We start from the raw sequence: 16,896 nt of genomic DNA on the forward strand, positions 1-16,896 counted from the left end.
GAAGCAAAAATCAAAGCAATCCTAAAGGCATACACAGTGACACACTGCAGTTAGCAGCAAGCAGTCATGTGCCAGCTGCATGCAAAACCATCTCGTAGGCGCAGATCAATGGGTACAGCATTGCCTGTGGACTTTTTTTCCCCCAAAATTTTCGTTGGCTCTTTGGTTATTAGAGAAGCTTGAGAAACACTGCTGTAAGGGATGTATTTGACTTTTGAAGTGTTTGTTTTTACTGACATGATGGTTTCAACGTGGGAAGGATGTTTTCACATAGTTGCACATCAGGTTTGGAGTCAACTGATTTGGAGGCTGGATGTAGGTAATTCTGGCTCTTCCTTGAGGTGTCATGAAGGAAACTATCTAGCACAGATGCCTGCGGGTGGGCACCTGGGTTTGCTTGTGGATGGTGGGGTACAGCTGTCTCTGTTTTACCTGGCAAAACCACAAAGCTCCTTTGACTGCACAGGTAGTCCCTGAAGTGTGCTGTATACACCGTCTGCCTGTGTGTGTACTCTGTGTGTACTCTGTGTGTGCAAGCAGCGGTGACGCTCCCATGCATTGTGCTTGGGTGTGCGGTTTGCACAAGCTTTGCAAAAAATGTCTTTACAGGTTTGCCCTGCAAAAGAGGTGTCAAGACTGCCTAACTCCCCAACAGTTACAGGTAGTTGTGAACTGCCCCTCTGGTGTTCCAGCAGCCACGAGGGCCCACTGATCATAGCGTGCCGCTGTGTGCCAGCGCAGGCTGCGTTCCTACCTGTTTTCCAAGCAGAAATGTGTGGGCTGTTTAGCACACACCATATTTGCAAATCACCTAGTTCCCAATACTATGTAATTGCAAGGAGATATTTCTAGAGGTACGGTGCCTTTCAACTTGGTCTTTCTCCCAGAACGTTTTCTTTTTTATATAACCAAAAAATTATTACCTTGTGGGCCTGTGAGGCGATGTGCAGTATTGACAGCCTTTTGTATGAGAGGATTATGAGAAAAAAACAACACAGACCCTTGTTTTACAGAATTGCTATATTAAGGTCTACTTTTTCTTTTGTCTCTTAATTTTTACCTTTCGCTTGCATTCTAGTCACTGCATTTTAAGCTTCTCTTCACAATTGGGAGGACTGGAAACTCTTTGCTCCCTCTCTGTTCTTTTTCTTCTTTCTTCCTTCTTCTTTCTTTATCTTTTGAAAGGTCGGATTTTTACATAATCACAGTATTTCAAGAGGATGAGCTTTCTAAGCAAGCAAACAGAAAACAACACTCCCCTGTGTCCATCTTACATATCCACGAGTGTCTTAATAAAAATGGAGCACTGCCACAGCTCTGACTGTGAGACTTACTCTCTGCTGACAGTTTCATTACTGAGAAGAACAAGATTTTTCACTTGAAATATACGGAAAAAACCCTCTGAAATACTCTCTGCTGGAATTTGAATTTGGCCCCTATCTGGGAAACAGTATGAGTAAGCCCAGGACATCTTGAAATGTTACTTGTGGAACTTCTCAAAACATCTGATGGGCAAGGCTGCGCAACTGCTGTATGTGGTTAACTTTGAATTAAGATCAACAAGAATCCCCATCCAAAAAATTTTAATTATCTAATATAGCTGAATTTGTGAGAGGTTAGTTAACCATCACATAATACTTGTAGAAAACAAGATCTTGTGCATAAAAAGTTCAGAATAAGAGATGCAGGATAAGCAAAGCTTTGGGGACAGTTGGGATAGCTGAATTATATACACTTTTCAGCCTGATAAACTCCTAATAAAAATAGTTTTACAGATCACATGTTTTGAAGGGTGGTTCTTCACTTCATTGAGGTAACTGGGGTTCTGAGAGATCATTTCAGTAAAATTGTTCATCTTCAGAACAGGACAAGAAATACCAGCAATGAAATGCACTTGCAAAGCATGTTTTAGGAATTGAGATATATGTTGTCTTTTGCATTCATGACTGGATGGAAAATAAGGCTTATTGCATATAAGAGAATTTTCCCAGGTTAGAGGTTTTAAGACGAAATGAAGAAAGCATGGTATGGTTTCAAAATATTGTTCCTTAGAAATGTTCAAGGATATTTTTTATTGAATATAGTTCTAATAAAACAATAGCATGCTGCATTTACTAAAACCAGAATGCACTGTATTTGAAGTTTTACACAATTTTTAACAACATTTAGGAAAAAGTTGGAAAGCCTACATTTGAGTAAAAATTTAAACAGCTGCAAATTAGTCCTTTTTTCAAAGTGAAGATGAAAGCCCAATCTCTTTAACTCATCCTTCGGCCATCAGGAATGGACTGTAGGTCTACTTTACTGGGGTTATTCTGATTTGTGCTTGCAGTTGTATTGCATAGGTGAATGATGGCAGCTTTTGAAATGCAGAAGCATTTAAAACTGGTACAACTTTTTGTAATGGAATTTTATACTTACAAAGCAAAGGACCTTTTACAAATACAGCCTTCCTGTGAGATTTTTTTTTTTTTGTGAGTTCTGTCTTTGGTTTTCACATTTAATAAAACTGTTAGCTTCAAATTTAAATCCTAGCTGAGTTACTCAAGTGTTCTGAAGCTAACAGGAAGGCTGATATTCCTAGCCCAATATTACAGAGTAAGGGTGTAAAGATGAATTGAAAAAACTTCAGGCGGGATCAGAACTTGGATACTTGTCTTAAGGTTCATCTTTGAAATCCTGCAGTCATTCTTCATCCATGAGAGAATTTCCTCTGGTTGAGTGATAATTCTAAGTAGGGCCATTAATTTTGGCTGGCAGTTGCAGGCAGTTAATCAAATAGGCAAGAAAAAAAGTTAAATTATTGTTTGCAAGTTTTAACTCTCTTGGGTGCAAAGACAGTCTAAATGCTGACTCTCCTGTGTACTGACTCAGACTTTCATCTCTTCCTATGTCTTGCTTGAATTTTCTGTGGCATATCTAGATGTACACTTTCCTGTTCGTCTTCCCAGGCTCTGGCTATCCTCAGTGCCTTGTGACCATCTTTTTTTACTACCCTGAACGCACCAAAGGCTAAACTGGGCCTCATCCTTCACTGTGCTGAAGTGGTTGTGGGTATGTTAGGGGCCGATGGAGTATTGTGGTGCACAGGAATATCCTGGGTTTGGAGAAATTATGCAGCATCTTCTGTAACATCCTCATCTACAATCTGCTTTTGTAACTCCCTGTATCCGTCCCCCACTCCGCTGAGGTGCTCTGTGTGCTGCTGTCCCCCTCCTTTTCCTCCACAACAGACACAGCACTTAGAAGAAAACTTGACAATCAATTTAAATAATTTTGAGTCATTTATAAGACTGAGAATCAGGAGGAGGGGTGGCAGTTCACAGCCTTAATTCAGAGTGCTGCATTCACCTCTTGGTACTAAATGTCTCACCAAGGCTCTCTGTCCTTCCAGATTTTCACAGGGAACAGCAACGCTGACGGTGTGGTTCACCACAAATTTCTGCACTCCGTGAAAGCTCGCTTCTTGCGCTTTGTCCCTCTGAAGTGGAATGTCGGTGGGCGGATAGGACTGAGAGTTGAGGTCTTCGGCTGCTCCTATAGTAAGTAGCTACATCTTAACGCACATTTTCTCGAAGAGCTTTTTGTTGGTGCTGTCAGTGCTGTAGGATGGGTCCAGCATGAGTTTTATGAGTTAAAATGTAATGTGAAATACATAGCCATCATTGGTTTTTCAGTAGTTGTCCTTGCCTTTCTGTTCAGGACTGTGCTGGCCCATCTAGCTCAGCTGGTGAAGCTTTCTCAGAGCTGAGCCCACCACAGAGTGATTTGCTGGTTCTTGCGAGTGCAAGGCCATCAGATGCTGCAAAACTTCCTGCCCCGCTGGAGGGCACAGAGCTACTTGCAATCTTTTGTGAAGCTTTATTTAGGAAAGATACCACTTTTTTCTTAAATAATTAATTTTTGTTTTTAAGGCAACTTAACTACTTGTTGAGGAAAGTGCTGCGGATTGTTCAGCTATTATTTCTATTTGAGGGTCGTGACTTTATAGCTCCAGAGAGCAGAGAACTTATCTGCTGCTTTAACTGTTTTTGCATGGGTGTTTTCTTTGTCACTCTTCTTCATAACATGTGGTGATGATTCTCCAAGACACAGTCTGCAGTGCTTTGTCACATGGGCTTTGGAGTAGCCTATCAACATTTGTTGCCTTGGGGCATTATGGTCACATAGTTATCTTGGTGTACCGCTGCAGATATATGACCTATCAGCACGGAAGAGTGCAAACATAAAGAAAAAGGACCGCTGTTGCTCCCATGCACAAAACAAAAACAAGTCCACAAATGAGGAAACACAAGTCCAGTATTTGTTTCTCAGGTGGCTGTGGGTTTATTTCTGAAATGGTCAAGTGTGACATGAGACACTGCTGGAGACAGGTGAGATTTTGCCAGGGAGAGTTCAGGGGATTAACAGCATTTTACCAGTAAATTCAATGTGGTGTGGCACAAGTCACCATCATAGAATCCCAGAATCCCAGAATCATTAAGGTTGGAAAAGACGTGTAAGATCGTCAAGTCCAATCATCAACCCAATACCACCATGCCCACTAAACCATGTCCCACAATGCCACGTCCACACGTTTTTTTAATACCTGCAGTGATGGTGGCTCAACCATTTTCATGGGCAGCCTGTTCCAGTGTTTCACCACTCTCTCAGTAAAGAAATTTTTCCTAATATCCAGCCTGAACCTCCCCTGGTGCAACTTGAGGCCATTTCCTCTTGTCCTGTCACTTGTCACTTGGGAGAAGAGACCAACACCCACCTCTCTGCAACCCCCTTTCAGGTAATTGTAGAGAGCAATAAAGTCTCCCCTCATCCTCCTCTTCTCCAGACTGAACAACCCCAGTTCCCTCAGCCGCTCCTCATAAGACTTGTGCTCCAGACCTCTCACCAGCTTTGTTGCCCTTCTCTGGACACGCTCCAGCACCTCAATGTCCTTCTTGTAGTGAGGGGCCCAAACCTGAACACAGTATTCGAGGTGCGGCCTCACCAGTGCCGAGTACAGGGGCACGATCACCTCCCTACTCCTGCTGGCCACACTGTTTCTGATACAGGTCAGGATGCTGTTGGCCTTCTTGGCCACCTGGGCACACTGCTGGCTCATATTCAGCTGATCGGCTGTCAATCAACACCCCCAGGTCCTTTTCTGCGGGGCAGCTCTCCAGCCACTTGTCCCCAAGCCTGTAGCGTTGCATGGGGTTGTTGTGACCCAAGTGCAGGACCCGGCACTTGGCCTTGTTGAACTTCATCCAGTTGGCCTGGGCCCATCGATCCAGCCTGTCCAGATCCCTCTGCAGAGCCTTCCCACCCTCAAGCAGGTCAACACTCCCACCCAGCTTGGTGTCGTCTGAAAACTTACTGAGGGAGCACTTGATCCCGTCATCCAGATCACCGATAAAGATGTTAAAAAAGACCAGCCCCAAAACTGAGCCCTGGGGGACACCACTTGTGACCGGCTGCCGACTGGATTTCACTCCATTCACCACAACTCTCTGGGCTCGGCCATCCAGCCAGGTTTTTACCCAGCGAAGAGTACACCTGTCTAAGCCACGATTCGCCAGCTTCTCCAGGAGAATACTGTGGGAGACAGTGTCAAAGGCTTTACTAAAGTCCAGGTAGACAACACCCACAGCCTTTCCCTCACCCACCAGACGGGTCACCTGGTCATAGAAGGAGATCAGGTTGGTCAAGCAGGACCTGCCTTTCATGAACCCGTGCTGGCTGGACCTGATCCCTTGGTTGTCCTGCACGTGCCCTGTGAGGGCCCTCAAGGTTGAACCTCTGCATAATCTTCCCCGGCACGAGGTCAGGCTGACAGGCCTGTAGTTCCCCGGATCCTCCTTCCGGCCCTTCTTGTAGATGGGCATCACATTGGCAAGCCTCCAGTCATCTGGGACCTCCCCTGTTAACCAGGACTGTTGATAAATGATGGAGAGCGGCTTGGCAAGCTCCTCCGCCAGCTCCCTCAGTACTCTTGGGTGGATCCCATCAGGCCCCATGGACTTCTGAGCATCCAGGTGGTATAGCAGGTCGTTAACTGCTTCCTCCTGGATCATGGGGAGTTTATCTTGCTCTCCATCCCTGTCTTCCAGCTCAGGGAGCTGAATACCCTGAGGATACCTGGTCTGGCTATTAAAGACTGAGGCAAAGAAGGCATTAAGTACCTCAGCCTTTTCCTCATCCTTGGTGACAATGTTCCCTCCCGCATCCAATAAGGGATGGAGATTCTCCTTGGCTCTCTTTTTGTTGTTAATACATTTGTAAAAACATTTTTTGTTATCCCTTACGACCGTGGCCAGGTTGAGCTCTAGCTGGGCTTTTGCCTTTCTAATTCCCTCTCTGCATGAGCTAACGAGATCCTTGTACTCTTCATCAGTTGCCTGCCCCTTCTTCCAAAGGTGATAAACTCTCCTTTTTTTCCTGAGTCCCAGCAAAAGCTCCCTGTTCAGCCAGGCCAGTCATCTTCCCTGCCAGCTTGTCTTACAGCACATGGGGACTGCCTGCTCCTGCGCCTTTAAGATTTCCTTCTTGAAGCTTGTCCAGCCTTCCTGGACCCCTTTGCCCTTCAGGACCATCTCCCAAGGAGCCCTCTCAACCAATGTCCTGAACAGGCTGAAGTCAGCCCTCCAGAAGTCCATGGCAGTGGATTTGCTGACGCCCCTCCTTACTTCACCAAGAATTGAGAGTTCTGTCATTTCATGGTCACTAAGCTCAAGTCGGCCTCTGACCATCACTTCTCCCACCATTCCTTCTCTTCATAAACAAATCATGTGACATTACTGTACTTGTACATCTCCCCATTTAGATTAGATCCTAGTCTGCTCCTGCTGGGTGTAGAAAAGGGATTGTAAGATAAAAAGTGGAAACCTCCCCTGTTTGGGAGACTTCTTAAATTCATCTGAGCAGAATTAAAGAGCAAAGTGTCTTAAACCTTTTGATTCACACGATCCCTTTGAACAGAGACACAGTTCCAGGAGTCTTAGTGGCCTCATCACTACACTCAGGTCATAGGACTGATTCACATGGTTTCACAGGAAGATCCTTGTATGTGTGTACATCTAAAAGATCCATTCAGCTTTTTTTAAATGCTGCTTCTCCACCTACTTTGATGCCTAGGCACTGTGGACTATCATTCATTTGAGTACAGACCTGTAACAGCCTGGTCTGGATGGATAGTCACTAGGGCGAGAGACCTTTTCCAGCCCTACCAGTGGACATGGAAACTGAAACCTGTAAATCAAAACCAACTGCCATTGATGACATCATTCCAAAGCAGCTCTCTCATCTGTTTTCAAAGAGCTTTCTTCTGTTAACGATCACCAAACCTCTGCAGTGAAGAGTATAGTCCAAACAGATGTGCAATAAATAGAACTCAAACTGAAGGTTGAAACTTTTGTAGCTGAATGTGTTTTGGTGCTACTCCATGTGAAATACTATATGGGCACTACTCATATCAGATTATGGTTGTCCGACTATGATATGAAGAAGACTTCAGAATCACTTGCAGGCTGAGTTTCCTTGCACTGATATCATCTAAGTCTTCATCTTTGTTCTGTACTCTGCAGTTACAGGAAATAAAACTGGTTGTGCAGAATTAAGGTATGAGGTTGAAGCAAGCCAGGAAAGAAATAAAGGGATTCATAAAAGTTTTACAGAGTGTTGAAATATTCATTCCGCTTATATAAATGTGCCATTCAAATTTCTCTCTGGCAAATTGCATATGCCAAGCAATACCTGTCTACTAGTTTTGCTTATATAGTTTCACAGTCTTGGCTACTCCTAATCCAGGCACTCCAGCACTGTACAAGAGATGTTTGATCATTTACAAAATGTCATCTTTACTGTTATACTGACAGAACATCTGCATCAGATCCTGAGCTGTTGTACACCTACATAACTGCATTTTGTAATGTTTGACAGCATACAGACTCATCCACCATGTTCAATTCGGGCACAAGAAATATATTAGTAATTTGAAGAGAGTTTCAAAAAATGACAAAAAAAAATCACTAGAGACAGGCTGTTGGACAAGCCAGGAAGGAAACAGAGCTACAAGAACAAATGTCCCAAATGTGCACCATCTCTAAGAGATGACCCTTCATGTGTCTGCGTGTATATGAAAGAAGGGATGTGAGGCTGGGAGTAGGAACAGCATTATAGTCACCTACCTGTACCAAAGGCCTCAGCTGATACAAATTCTTCTATAAGAGCCTAATTCCCAGTTATGCCCACTCCTCTATAAGCTGTTGGAATGACTTAAAGGCTTCTATAGGTAAACAAACCTAGAGTATTTGATCTTAAGTCTGCTGAAGTTGAAGAAAGGATTTCCACCAGCATTTTAGGTTTGGATCCAGTCCTGAAGTATAAGATAAAAAGAGAACGTGTCCATGGGGATCACATATGAACCAAATCCTGCACAAACATACATATGTGACTGTGGGGTCTTTTCTACCTCTTAGCCTACTTGTAGAAGCAGGTTGAAATTCAGATGCTGCTGCACTGCTGGCTGTCCATTCCACCTTTTAGGCAACTGTTGCCCCAGAAGCGCAGCACCTGATATGAAAACAGAGTTGCTTTATGTTGATATCCGGGGCAGAAAACTGCAGCGGTAAAGTTTTCATTTACAGGCAAGCCGGAGATCCTTTTTGTGTCAGTGGCAGCATTCATTGGTTGCCTGAAACAAAAGTCTGGGGACACTGACAGTTTAAGCCATCTGAATTTCATGTGCTGCTGCACAGCTGTTAAAACCCTGGGACTACTGCCAAACATGCAGCTCAGCATCTTGCTGTGATACACCAGGGTGTGCAAAATAGCCTGTGGTTCCTTGGATGGTCTCTGCTCACATCAGCTCCTTTTTAACCTTGCATATTTGAGCAGAAGATGACAGCTGTAGGAGAGGTTTGTGGCTTCGCTGCTGCTTAAGCATTTTTGTGACGGCAAAGTTAGGTGAATGTGACACTCTTGTGCCAGTGCAAGGCTCTGATCTCTCATTTTTGGAGTATGACTGTGCTGTGCATCATACTCTGGTGAAGAGGTCCCAAGAACACAACCTTGTGCTAACTTTTGGCAAATAAAGCTTTAAATGATGATTGTTTAGTAGGGGGCATGTGCAAGGCATCAGGTCTTGTAGGTCACCAAACACTCTGCCAGGACACAGTAACAAAAAATACTGAAGAATCGTATTAGAGATTAACTGCTATGTGCAGTGGATGCCAAAGTGACTAACTTAACATGTGATTGCACTGTGCTGCTGAATGGCACTCCTTGTTGTTTAGTGATCCTGCCAGAAGTCATTTACCACTATCAATTTATCCCAAAAACTTCTCTGTCAAACAAGAGAGCTTTCTTCTTTCTTCTTTTTTTTTCTTTTTTTCCCCTCTTCCCTGCCACCTCCCCGCATCCCCCCCCCCCCCCCCCCAGTTGGCTTCCAGTTGACATTGTTTCTTTGGAACATAAACCCACATTTTTAGCAGTAAAGCTGTTTCAGACACCTGAGTGTGCTTGACCCTGTCCCATACAAATTGAAGTTTCTGTGCAACAAAGCACTCCAAGGCTGTCAGATCAGCTGGTATTCACAGATGACACATGCTAATTGTTGTTTACTTTCTTACACAGGAAGTATGTATTTAAGTGAAAATTCATTACATTCATTTGAAATTCCTGTAAAGATTCCGTCTCACATCCTCAAAATAGGTACTGAAATAGGAAGGAGATTATCTTGATCTGAAAACATACAGTGATGTCTCCTGTTCAGAGAAGGATTGATGAGAAGTTAAATGGAAATTTCCATGCAGAGGTACGTGTAAGCTCTCACTGTCCCTTTGCAGCAGTGGATCCAGAAGCAGTGTGATTGTAACAGATACCAGAGCTGCAACAGAGGATGTGTTCAGACAAATGGCGAAACAATTGCTTTTGATGGTGGAGACAAGGAGGGGGGAATGGGTATAACTTTATACTTGGGAAAAGTCTTGTTAGCTTAGTGCAGGAAAAAAAATCTGCTGACACAATTGCTTCTACAGGATAAGATTTATAGCTGCATTGAAGATGCTGATCATATTCTATAACTGGTTAACAGCTCAAAATGCATCAGCAGAATCAGGTGTATATGCAGTTACCACGCTGGGAAACCACAGAGAAAACAATGATAGGGCGTGAGACAGGGTATCTTCTGCTTTTGAGAGCAGAGTTCTTCATTTGCAGTTCAGGATCTCATTTCTCATCTTTTGCTGTCATTGCTTCAGGGAATATGATCTAATATTGTGCTTTTTGATTAAATGATATTTTTACTGGATCTCTTTTTCTCCCTCTTTTTTTTTTTATTTTTTTCCCCCAGTTTCCTCCAGCCTCTCCTTTGTCTTCCTATGACATAGAAAAGAACACAATACAGAGAACCACTTACTGTCTGATGGTCATTGACCAGTCGTGTTTGTAACCAACTGCGTAAGATAAATACCCAAATAATTGCTTACCAAGAGGCAGACATAGATTTGTGATAGGGATAAAGCTGCATAGCAGAACAGTCACCTCTGAAGTGCTCATCCACATTCATCCCTTGGATTGCATGTCTGAGAGGGGTGTGGAGAGGGAAGTCAAGTTGCTTCAGACTCACTCTAGCCAGTAAGGCATGACTGGCCAGGACAGACATCTGTTCAGACCAGGAACAGTCCTCCTCCCTCCTGCAGGGAGTTAAAGCTTCTCATCATTGATGCAGCTTCAAGTCCAAAAGTTCCTGTCTCAAATTGCAACTGTTCCTAGAAGATATTATCGTATTTTGGAGTAACCCTGCCAAGTAAATATTTACTTTTTCCAAAATCACTAGGAGGACCGTCTTTGTAAGTATGAATGTATATCCTCTCTGCTGCCAGGAGCAGATTGCTGCACAAGTAAATTCCATGCTTTCACATTGATCCCTGCTTGGCTCCTCTCAGCATAGCTGGTCCCACAGGTTGAGCCCTGTGGTCACTTGTTCTGTTTTAAAAAAACAAAATAATGCTGAATTGACCTGGTAATCCACTGTCAACTAACTGCCTATGTTTCCACTCACCCCCAAGTGACTTTAATGTTTGGATCTGTGTTGGGAAAGGAAATTCAAATGGAATGACGTAAAAAGCACCCCTGGGGCCAGAACCTCTACTGAATTTCAGAAAAGCTTGATGAATGATTTCTATTTTATGGGAATGTCTTCACTTGTGAGCAGTAGTCTGTATGTACTCCTGCCCACTGTACTCGGCACCAATGAGGCCGCACCTCGAATGCTGTGTTCAGTTTTTGGCCCCTCACTACAAGAAGGACATTGAGGTGCTGGAGCGTGTCCAGAGAAGGGCGACGAAGCTGGTGAGGGGTCTGGAGCACAAGTCTTATGAGGAGCAGCTGAGGGAACTGGGGTTGTTCAGTCTGGAGAAGAGGAGGCTGGGGGGAGACCTTATCGCTCTCTACAGTTACCCGAAAGGGGGTTGCAGAGAGGTGGGTGCTGGTGTCTTCTCCCAAGTGAATTGTGACAGGACAAGAGGAAATGGCCTCAAGTTGGGCCAGGGGAGGTTTAGATTGGGTATTATGAAAAATTTCTTCACTGAAAGGGTTATCAAGCACTGGAACAGGCTGCCCAGGAAAATGGTTGAGCCACCATCCCTGGAGGTATTTGAAAGATGTGTAGATGTTGCACTTGGGGACATGGCTTAGAGGTGGACTTGGCAGTGTTAGGTTTACAGTTGGACTCGATGATCTTAAAGGTGTTTTCCAACCTAAATAACTCTGTGATTCTGTATGTATTTACAGCAGAGGCATCTGTTTGAATTGTTGGTCAGTGAAGAATAACATAGAAGAAGCGTCATTTGCCTGATCTCACTTTTGATGAGTTTTGTAGCCTTGTTGATGAGGACAGTGTAGAAAAGTACCCAGACTGAGTAAAGTCTGTCTTCAGGGAGAGTAAGTAAACCAGCAGGCAGTGCAGAATGAAACCACATGTTGTGCTTTAGTTTGTTATTCCTATGGGTTTTCTGAGACTTACTTATAGCATTTCTGATCCTTGTTCTCTTGCTGCAAGTGGATTATGGACATGCATGCACTAAACAAACACTAAGCAAACAAGCAGGTTTTCTGGAGTGACTGTATTAGAATTGTGTTGTATTTTTCAATTTTTAACAGGAAGCCAATGATTTTTTGTCATGCAAACTGCCACTAATGACTTTTGGCTGTCAGTGTTAGCATTTATTTGACATATTCCCATTTTGTTCAGGGCTATTTATTGGCCAGTGTACTCACAACTGATAATTAGTGAAGCAGAACTTTTCAGAAACAGGTTTTCCTTTGTGTTATACTCTGTAAATGTCAGTGGTAGAGCTCTTCAAGAAATTGTGTGTTATGCTGTGGCTTAGTGGAGAGTTAAGAACAAGGACTGAAGTGTGAATTCAGACTGGTTGAAGGCTTGGATCTTAATAAGAAGAAGGAAGGGCTGCTATTACAGCAACATTGAATCAGTACTCTCTTACTCTTACAATATCTTTGGTTTTGAGAGCTAGGAGGAAAATCAACTTTAACTGCAAAATGCACTGGAAATCAAAGACTATAACTTCTTTATAAGCTATTTCCTAATTCCTGCCTGTGTTAAAATGAAACAATTTTTATGATACACTTGCAATTTACTTTAAATAAATTGATTTAATGCAGCTAGGGGAAATTTGTAAGAACAAAACTATGAATTTAATTACCTTTCTAGAAACTGGCAGTCCAGGTGTCAATAAAGAGAAATCAGCAATTCTGAAGGAGCGGTTTCTGAACACTTAATTGAGAAGTAAAAAACAGTGAAAACAGATGGCGTGAATACTTTTGTATTCATGATACTTCCTAAACTAGCAACTGTTCCACATATGATGCTAAACAGCATGTTATAATTCCGATATCACAGGTAAGAAGTTGGTCTTAGTTTATTCTGGAGTGAATTTTTCCCAGGGTTGAATTTCTTTGTAGTTTTATTCTCATAAGGAATAATCAGTTGCCTTCTGATTTGGAATGGAATCAGTTTTGGAGTGGCAGAATTTTGCACCAAATTTAAATTTTGAGCTCTCTGCACATTTGTAAGTGTGCCATCAAACTTCTGTACAAACTGTCATACTGACATGCAGAAGTTATCAATGGTAGTTTCCATGGTAACAAATGATTAACAGGTCTTTTATTTTCTGAGCTTATAATTGCAAGCCTCTTTAAATCTTGATCCAGTTTAAAAAAGAAAAAAAAAAGGAAAAAAAAAACCTCTCAACCCCTATTATTTCTGTTTTTAGAGAGAAGCAAATGAAACTACCATTAATGCTCAAAACAGTAGAAGAACTCTCAAGGGAGCTTAGGTGACTTAAATCACCAACTTTAATCACAGTGCAGTTGTTGACCTGGAAGTCTTGATGGTTTTGCACATGAACCTTTCAGTCATTTTTCAAAAGAAAATGGAAAACTAATAGGTTTGGATTATCATTAAAACATGTGGTTTGCAAACAAAGATAGTCTATGCTCTTTCTTCTTGGTTACTATGAAGGTATTCTTTATCTTTATGCATGTATCCTAGTAGTTATGTAGCTTGGTAAACCCTTGTTCAGATTCTTCATCGTCTGGTGTTACTAATTTTAACTATTTTTCTTATCAACGGGAAATACCAATTGACAGATTTATTATTTACAAGTAGATATTTTATCCATAATTGGTGCCAAATTACATTTGGATAGAAATTAGAATTGAATTTATATATGTCAGTCGCATGTTTGAATACAATGTATTAGTTTAAAAGTACCTGAAATGTTTTTAAAACTAAAAGTTTATTAAAAATACATTTTGCTTGAAATAGCACTTTATAAAGCAAAGAGAGTACAGTAGGCTGCTGCTGCCAAAGGAAATTTTAATTGCAATTGAAGAATTGAAATCTTGTTTCCCACCACAATGATTAGTTCCCATGAAATACCTTCAAAAGCTTTTTGAACTGATATTTGACTATTCCTGCCAGCCTAGTCAATTTGCATGCAGAAACATGGTTGATAAATGCCCATCACAAACAAGCAGCCAACCCTCAGAGGCTATGATGATGCTTGTTTGGATGCAAAGTGGATGCAGGCATGACAACACGCAGAAATGGCGTGACAGACACTCATGAAGCTACAAAAAGTGGAGTGAGAACTGAAGTGTTCAAAGTAATGAATAACATCCTGGGTGTGTTTGAGACAAACAGCATATGTGGCGAGGGATGTTCTGGAGATCTGAATACAATGGAAGGCACCTGCTCTGTTCTAAAAAGTTGAGTGAGAAAGCAGTCTTGCACGAGAGAGGGCAACAAGTGCAGAGGAGTTCTGGTTTTATCCTAGTGTTCCCTTTCCCCAGACAGAGGGAGAGGATTGGAAATTGGTGAAATGTGGTTGCCCAGATGCCACATACGTCCTGTGGTTGTACGCTTCTGAGAATACCTGGCTCCAAGTGATATTTGAAAAGATCCTGAAAAAATACGGTCCCTCTCCTGATGCTGCCCCTCCTCTTCATTTTACCATCTTCTTTCTCCCAGAGTCAGATATTGCAGACTTCGATGGCAGAAGTTCACTCCTCTACAGGTTCAATCAGAAGCTTATGAGCACATTCAAAGATGTGGTTTCCTTGAAGTTCAAGAGCATGCAGGGGGATGGAGTCTTATTCCACGGAGAAGGACAGCGTGGAGACTACATTACCTTGGAACTGCAGAAAGGGAAGCTTTCCTTGCACATCAACCTGGGTAAGGGTAATTAGGATTATTGTTTCACATATTACTGTAACAAGGATTGTCTTGGTTTGCTTTTATAAATCTATTGTTTGTATTAGGCAGTATCTAGAAACTACAGCTGAGATCAACAAAACATGCTGTGTGCCTCAGACAGCTCATAGCTTAAATACTGGTCAGAGAAGGTGGGAGGGGAAGCAAAAGAGAATAGACTTGACTGATGTCATGCAGGACATGACAGGTGAGCCAAGAAGAGGCCTTGGCTCTTCTAATTAGTGCTGACCAAGGCTGAGCTGCTCAATGACTACTTTTGAAGTTTTGAACTTTTGTTTGATGATGCTTTCAAGCAGTGATTTAAAAAAAAAAAAAGTTCTGTTTCTTCCCTTTCCTCCTTTTTTATTTTTATTTTTACTATTTTTACAAAGAGCATTCCTAGGAAGTTTGGTTTGGAGTGCAAAAGGTTTATTTTTGCTTTGTGCCTTTATTTTTTCCATTCTATGATGAGAACTGAGCAGAGAATACAGAATTTAAATGAAAACATTCTGGTCAAAACATTGTGCACACTGATAGTGCTTTGCTTCTGGAGATGGTTTCAATTGGAAACTGAATATCTGGAAGGCCATCACTGTGTGATCGTGTTGGATTAGAGGGACAGATGAAAGGCTATCTTAATTTCTTTGTGTAGAAGGATGCTCACTTTTTCTTGGTGAATACACTAAAGCATTTGATAATGGCAGGAGCTACTGTAGTAGGACTGATCATACCCCCTCTCCCAGCCTTATTGCAAAATCTTCATTAGCTTCATCTGTGGGTGACCCATGGTACTGGCCTCAGCAGTCCCTGCTGACTCATGTTTCTCATACTGAGGGGTTTGAGTTGGGCAGAAGTTTCCATGCCTGCATTGCTGTACTTTGGTCAGCACAGTAGTTGCACTTACCCTGTTTGGGTACTGAACTTGCTCTGAAAGCCTCAGTGGCCCATCCAGATGGAAAGCTGAAACAAAACCCCTCCCTCCGTTAACCGTGAGGGTGTGGGCAAAGAGGGGAGGGAATTAAAGTCCAAGTTTTTCACTGCCACTCTCAATATTAATAACTTCCATGAATAAAGTAATCTGAGCCATTTGCAGTTCATGCACGTGGTGCTTAGACTGCCAAGGCTGGTTTTAATAAAAATGGGAGATGCAGCATCTAGTAATGTATAGTATTAGCAGGGGCAGATCTCAGACTAGCAATTCCAGGACACTTTGTCTAGAGCAGATAAAGCAGGCAATGGTGCAGTATCTCAGTCCCCCTGTTTATGGCTCAGGGAGTTAAAAGAAATCATAAACTAGTGGGAGCAAACTTGAGGTACTAAAACAGAATTACAAATAATAATAGTTATGATAGCTCTTTCTGCATTTTTCCTCTTGTGCTTAATTATGTTTGTTTTAAATGTCAGTAACAATTTTCCACAGCTCTTGGATTTCATTGTTGTATAAGATCATTAATTGTTTAGTCTCCAACTAGTATTTTCTTTCTTTTTTTCTTTTTATTTATTTAGTTCATCAAAGAGTAGAAATGATAGCGCAGCATTTTTCTGATTTGGTATTTGGATGTTACTCGGAAGAAGTAGCTACATCCTGAGCCTCTGAATGTGGGATTCTTTGGCTCCATTGATTTGTCCTCCTCTTACAAATGTTTCATAGTAGGATAAGAATATAGTAGAGTTAAATATGTTACTTCTTCCAGAGGAGATGCTGTTGTGAATACATAGACTGAGATAACAGTTATTTTTTTCTTTCAGCAGTAGCCCCAAATGTACAGATTTTAGCCATTTCAAGTCCTCTGTGTGCATTCATGTGTCATGGGCAAGGGATTTGATGTCTGCTCTTGAATCTGCTTGCATCTTACCTGACGGTTTTGGAGCATGTGTTCTCTCCATTGTGCCAGCATATAAAAAAGGACACATACTCCCTTTCAATGAGAGGCTCTGAAGTGTTCACGCGTGTAGCCAGCTGGAAAACAGAAGAGTGCTTGAAATCAGCAGGGTTAGGGCCTAAATATTTTTACGACCCTTGATCTAAACTTTTGGAGATCTAGGCCATGTTTAAGAATCTTTTTGAGCTGAACAAAACACTTGCATTCATGTTGCTTCACTGACTTGGGGCTTTTTTTCTCTGAAAATGGACAGGTGCA

The 16,896-nt window shown here is 42.2% G+C and overlaps 1 protein-coding gene across 1 annotated transcript in view; it reads left to right on the forward strand.

Annotated features, from left to right (window-relative positions):
• CNTNAP5 (contactin associated protein family member 5) overlaps positions 1–16,896 on the forward strand; it is a 256,571-nt gene that overhangs the window by 87,706 nt on the left and 151,969 nt on the right. Inside the window, exons 4-5 of the mRNA XM_059820523.1 lie at positions 3,395–3,542; positions 14,534–14,737. Of these exons, the coding sequence (XP_059676506.1) occupies positions 3,395–3,542; positions 14,534–14,737 (352 nt within the window). The remainder of the gene's footprint in view (positions 1–3,394; positions 3,543–14,533; positions 14,738–16,896) is intronic.

The sequence above is a fragment of the Gavia stellata genome, chromosome 8 (assembly GCF_030936135.1).
Source record: "Gavia stellata isolate bGavSte3 chromosome 8, bGavSte3.hap2, whole genome shotgun sequence".
Taxonomy (NCBI): domain Eukaryota; kingdom Metazoa; phylum Chordata; class Aves; order Gaviiformes; family Gaviidae; genus Gavia; species Gavia stellata.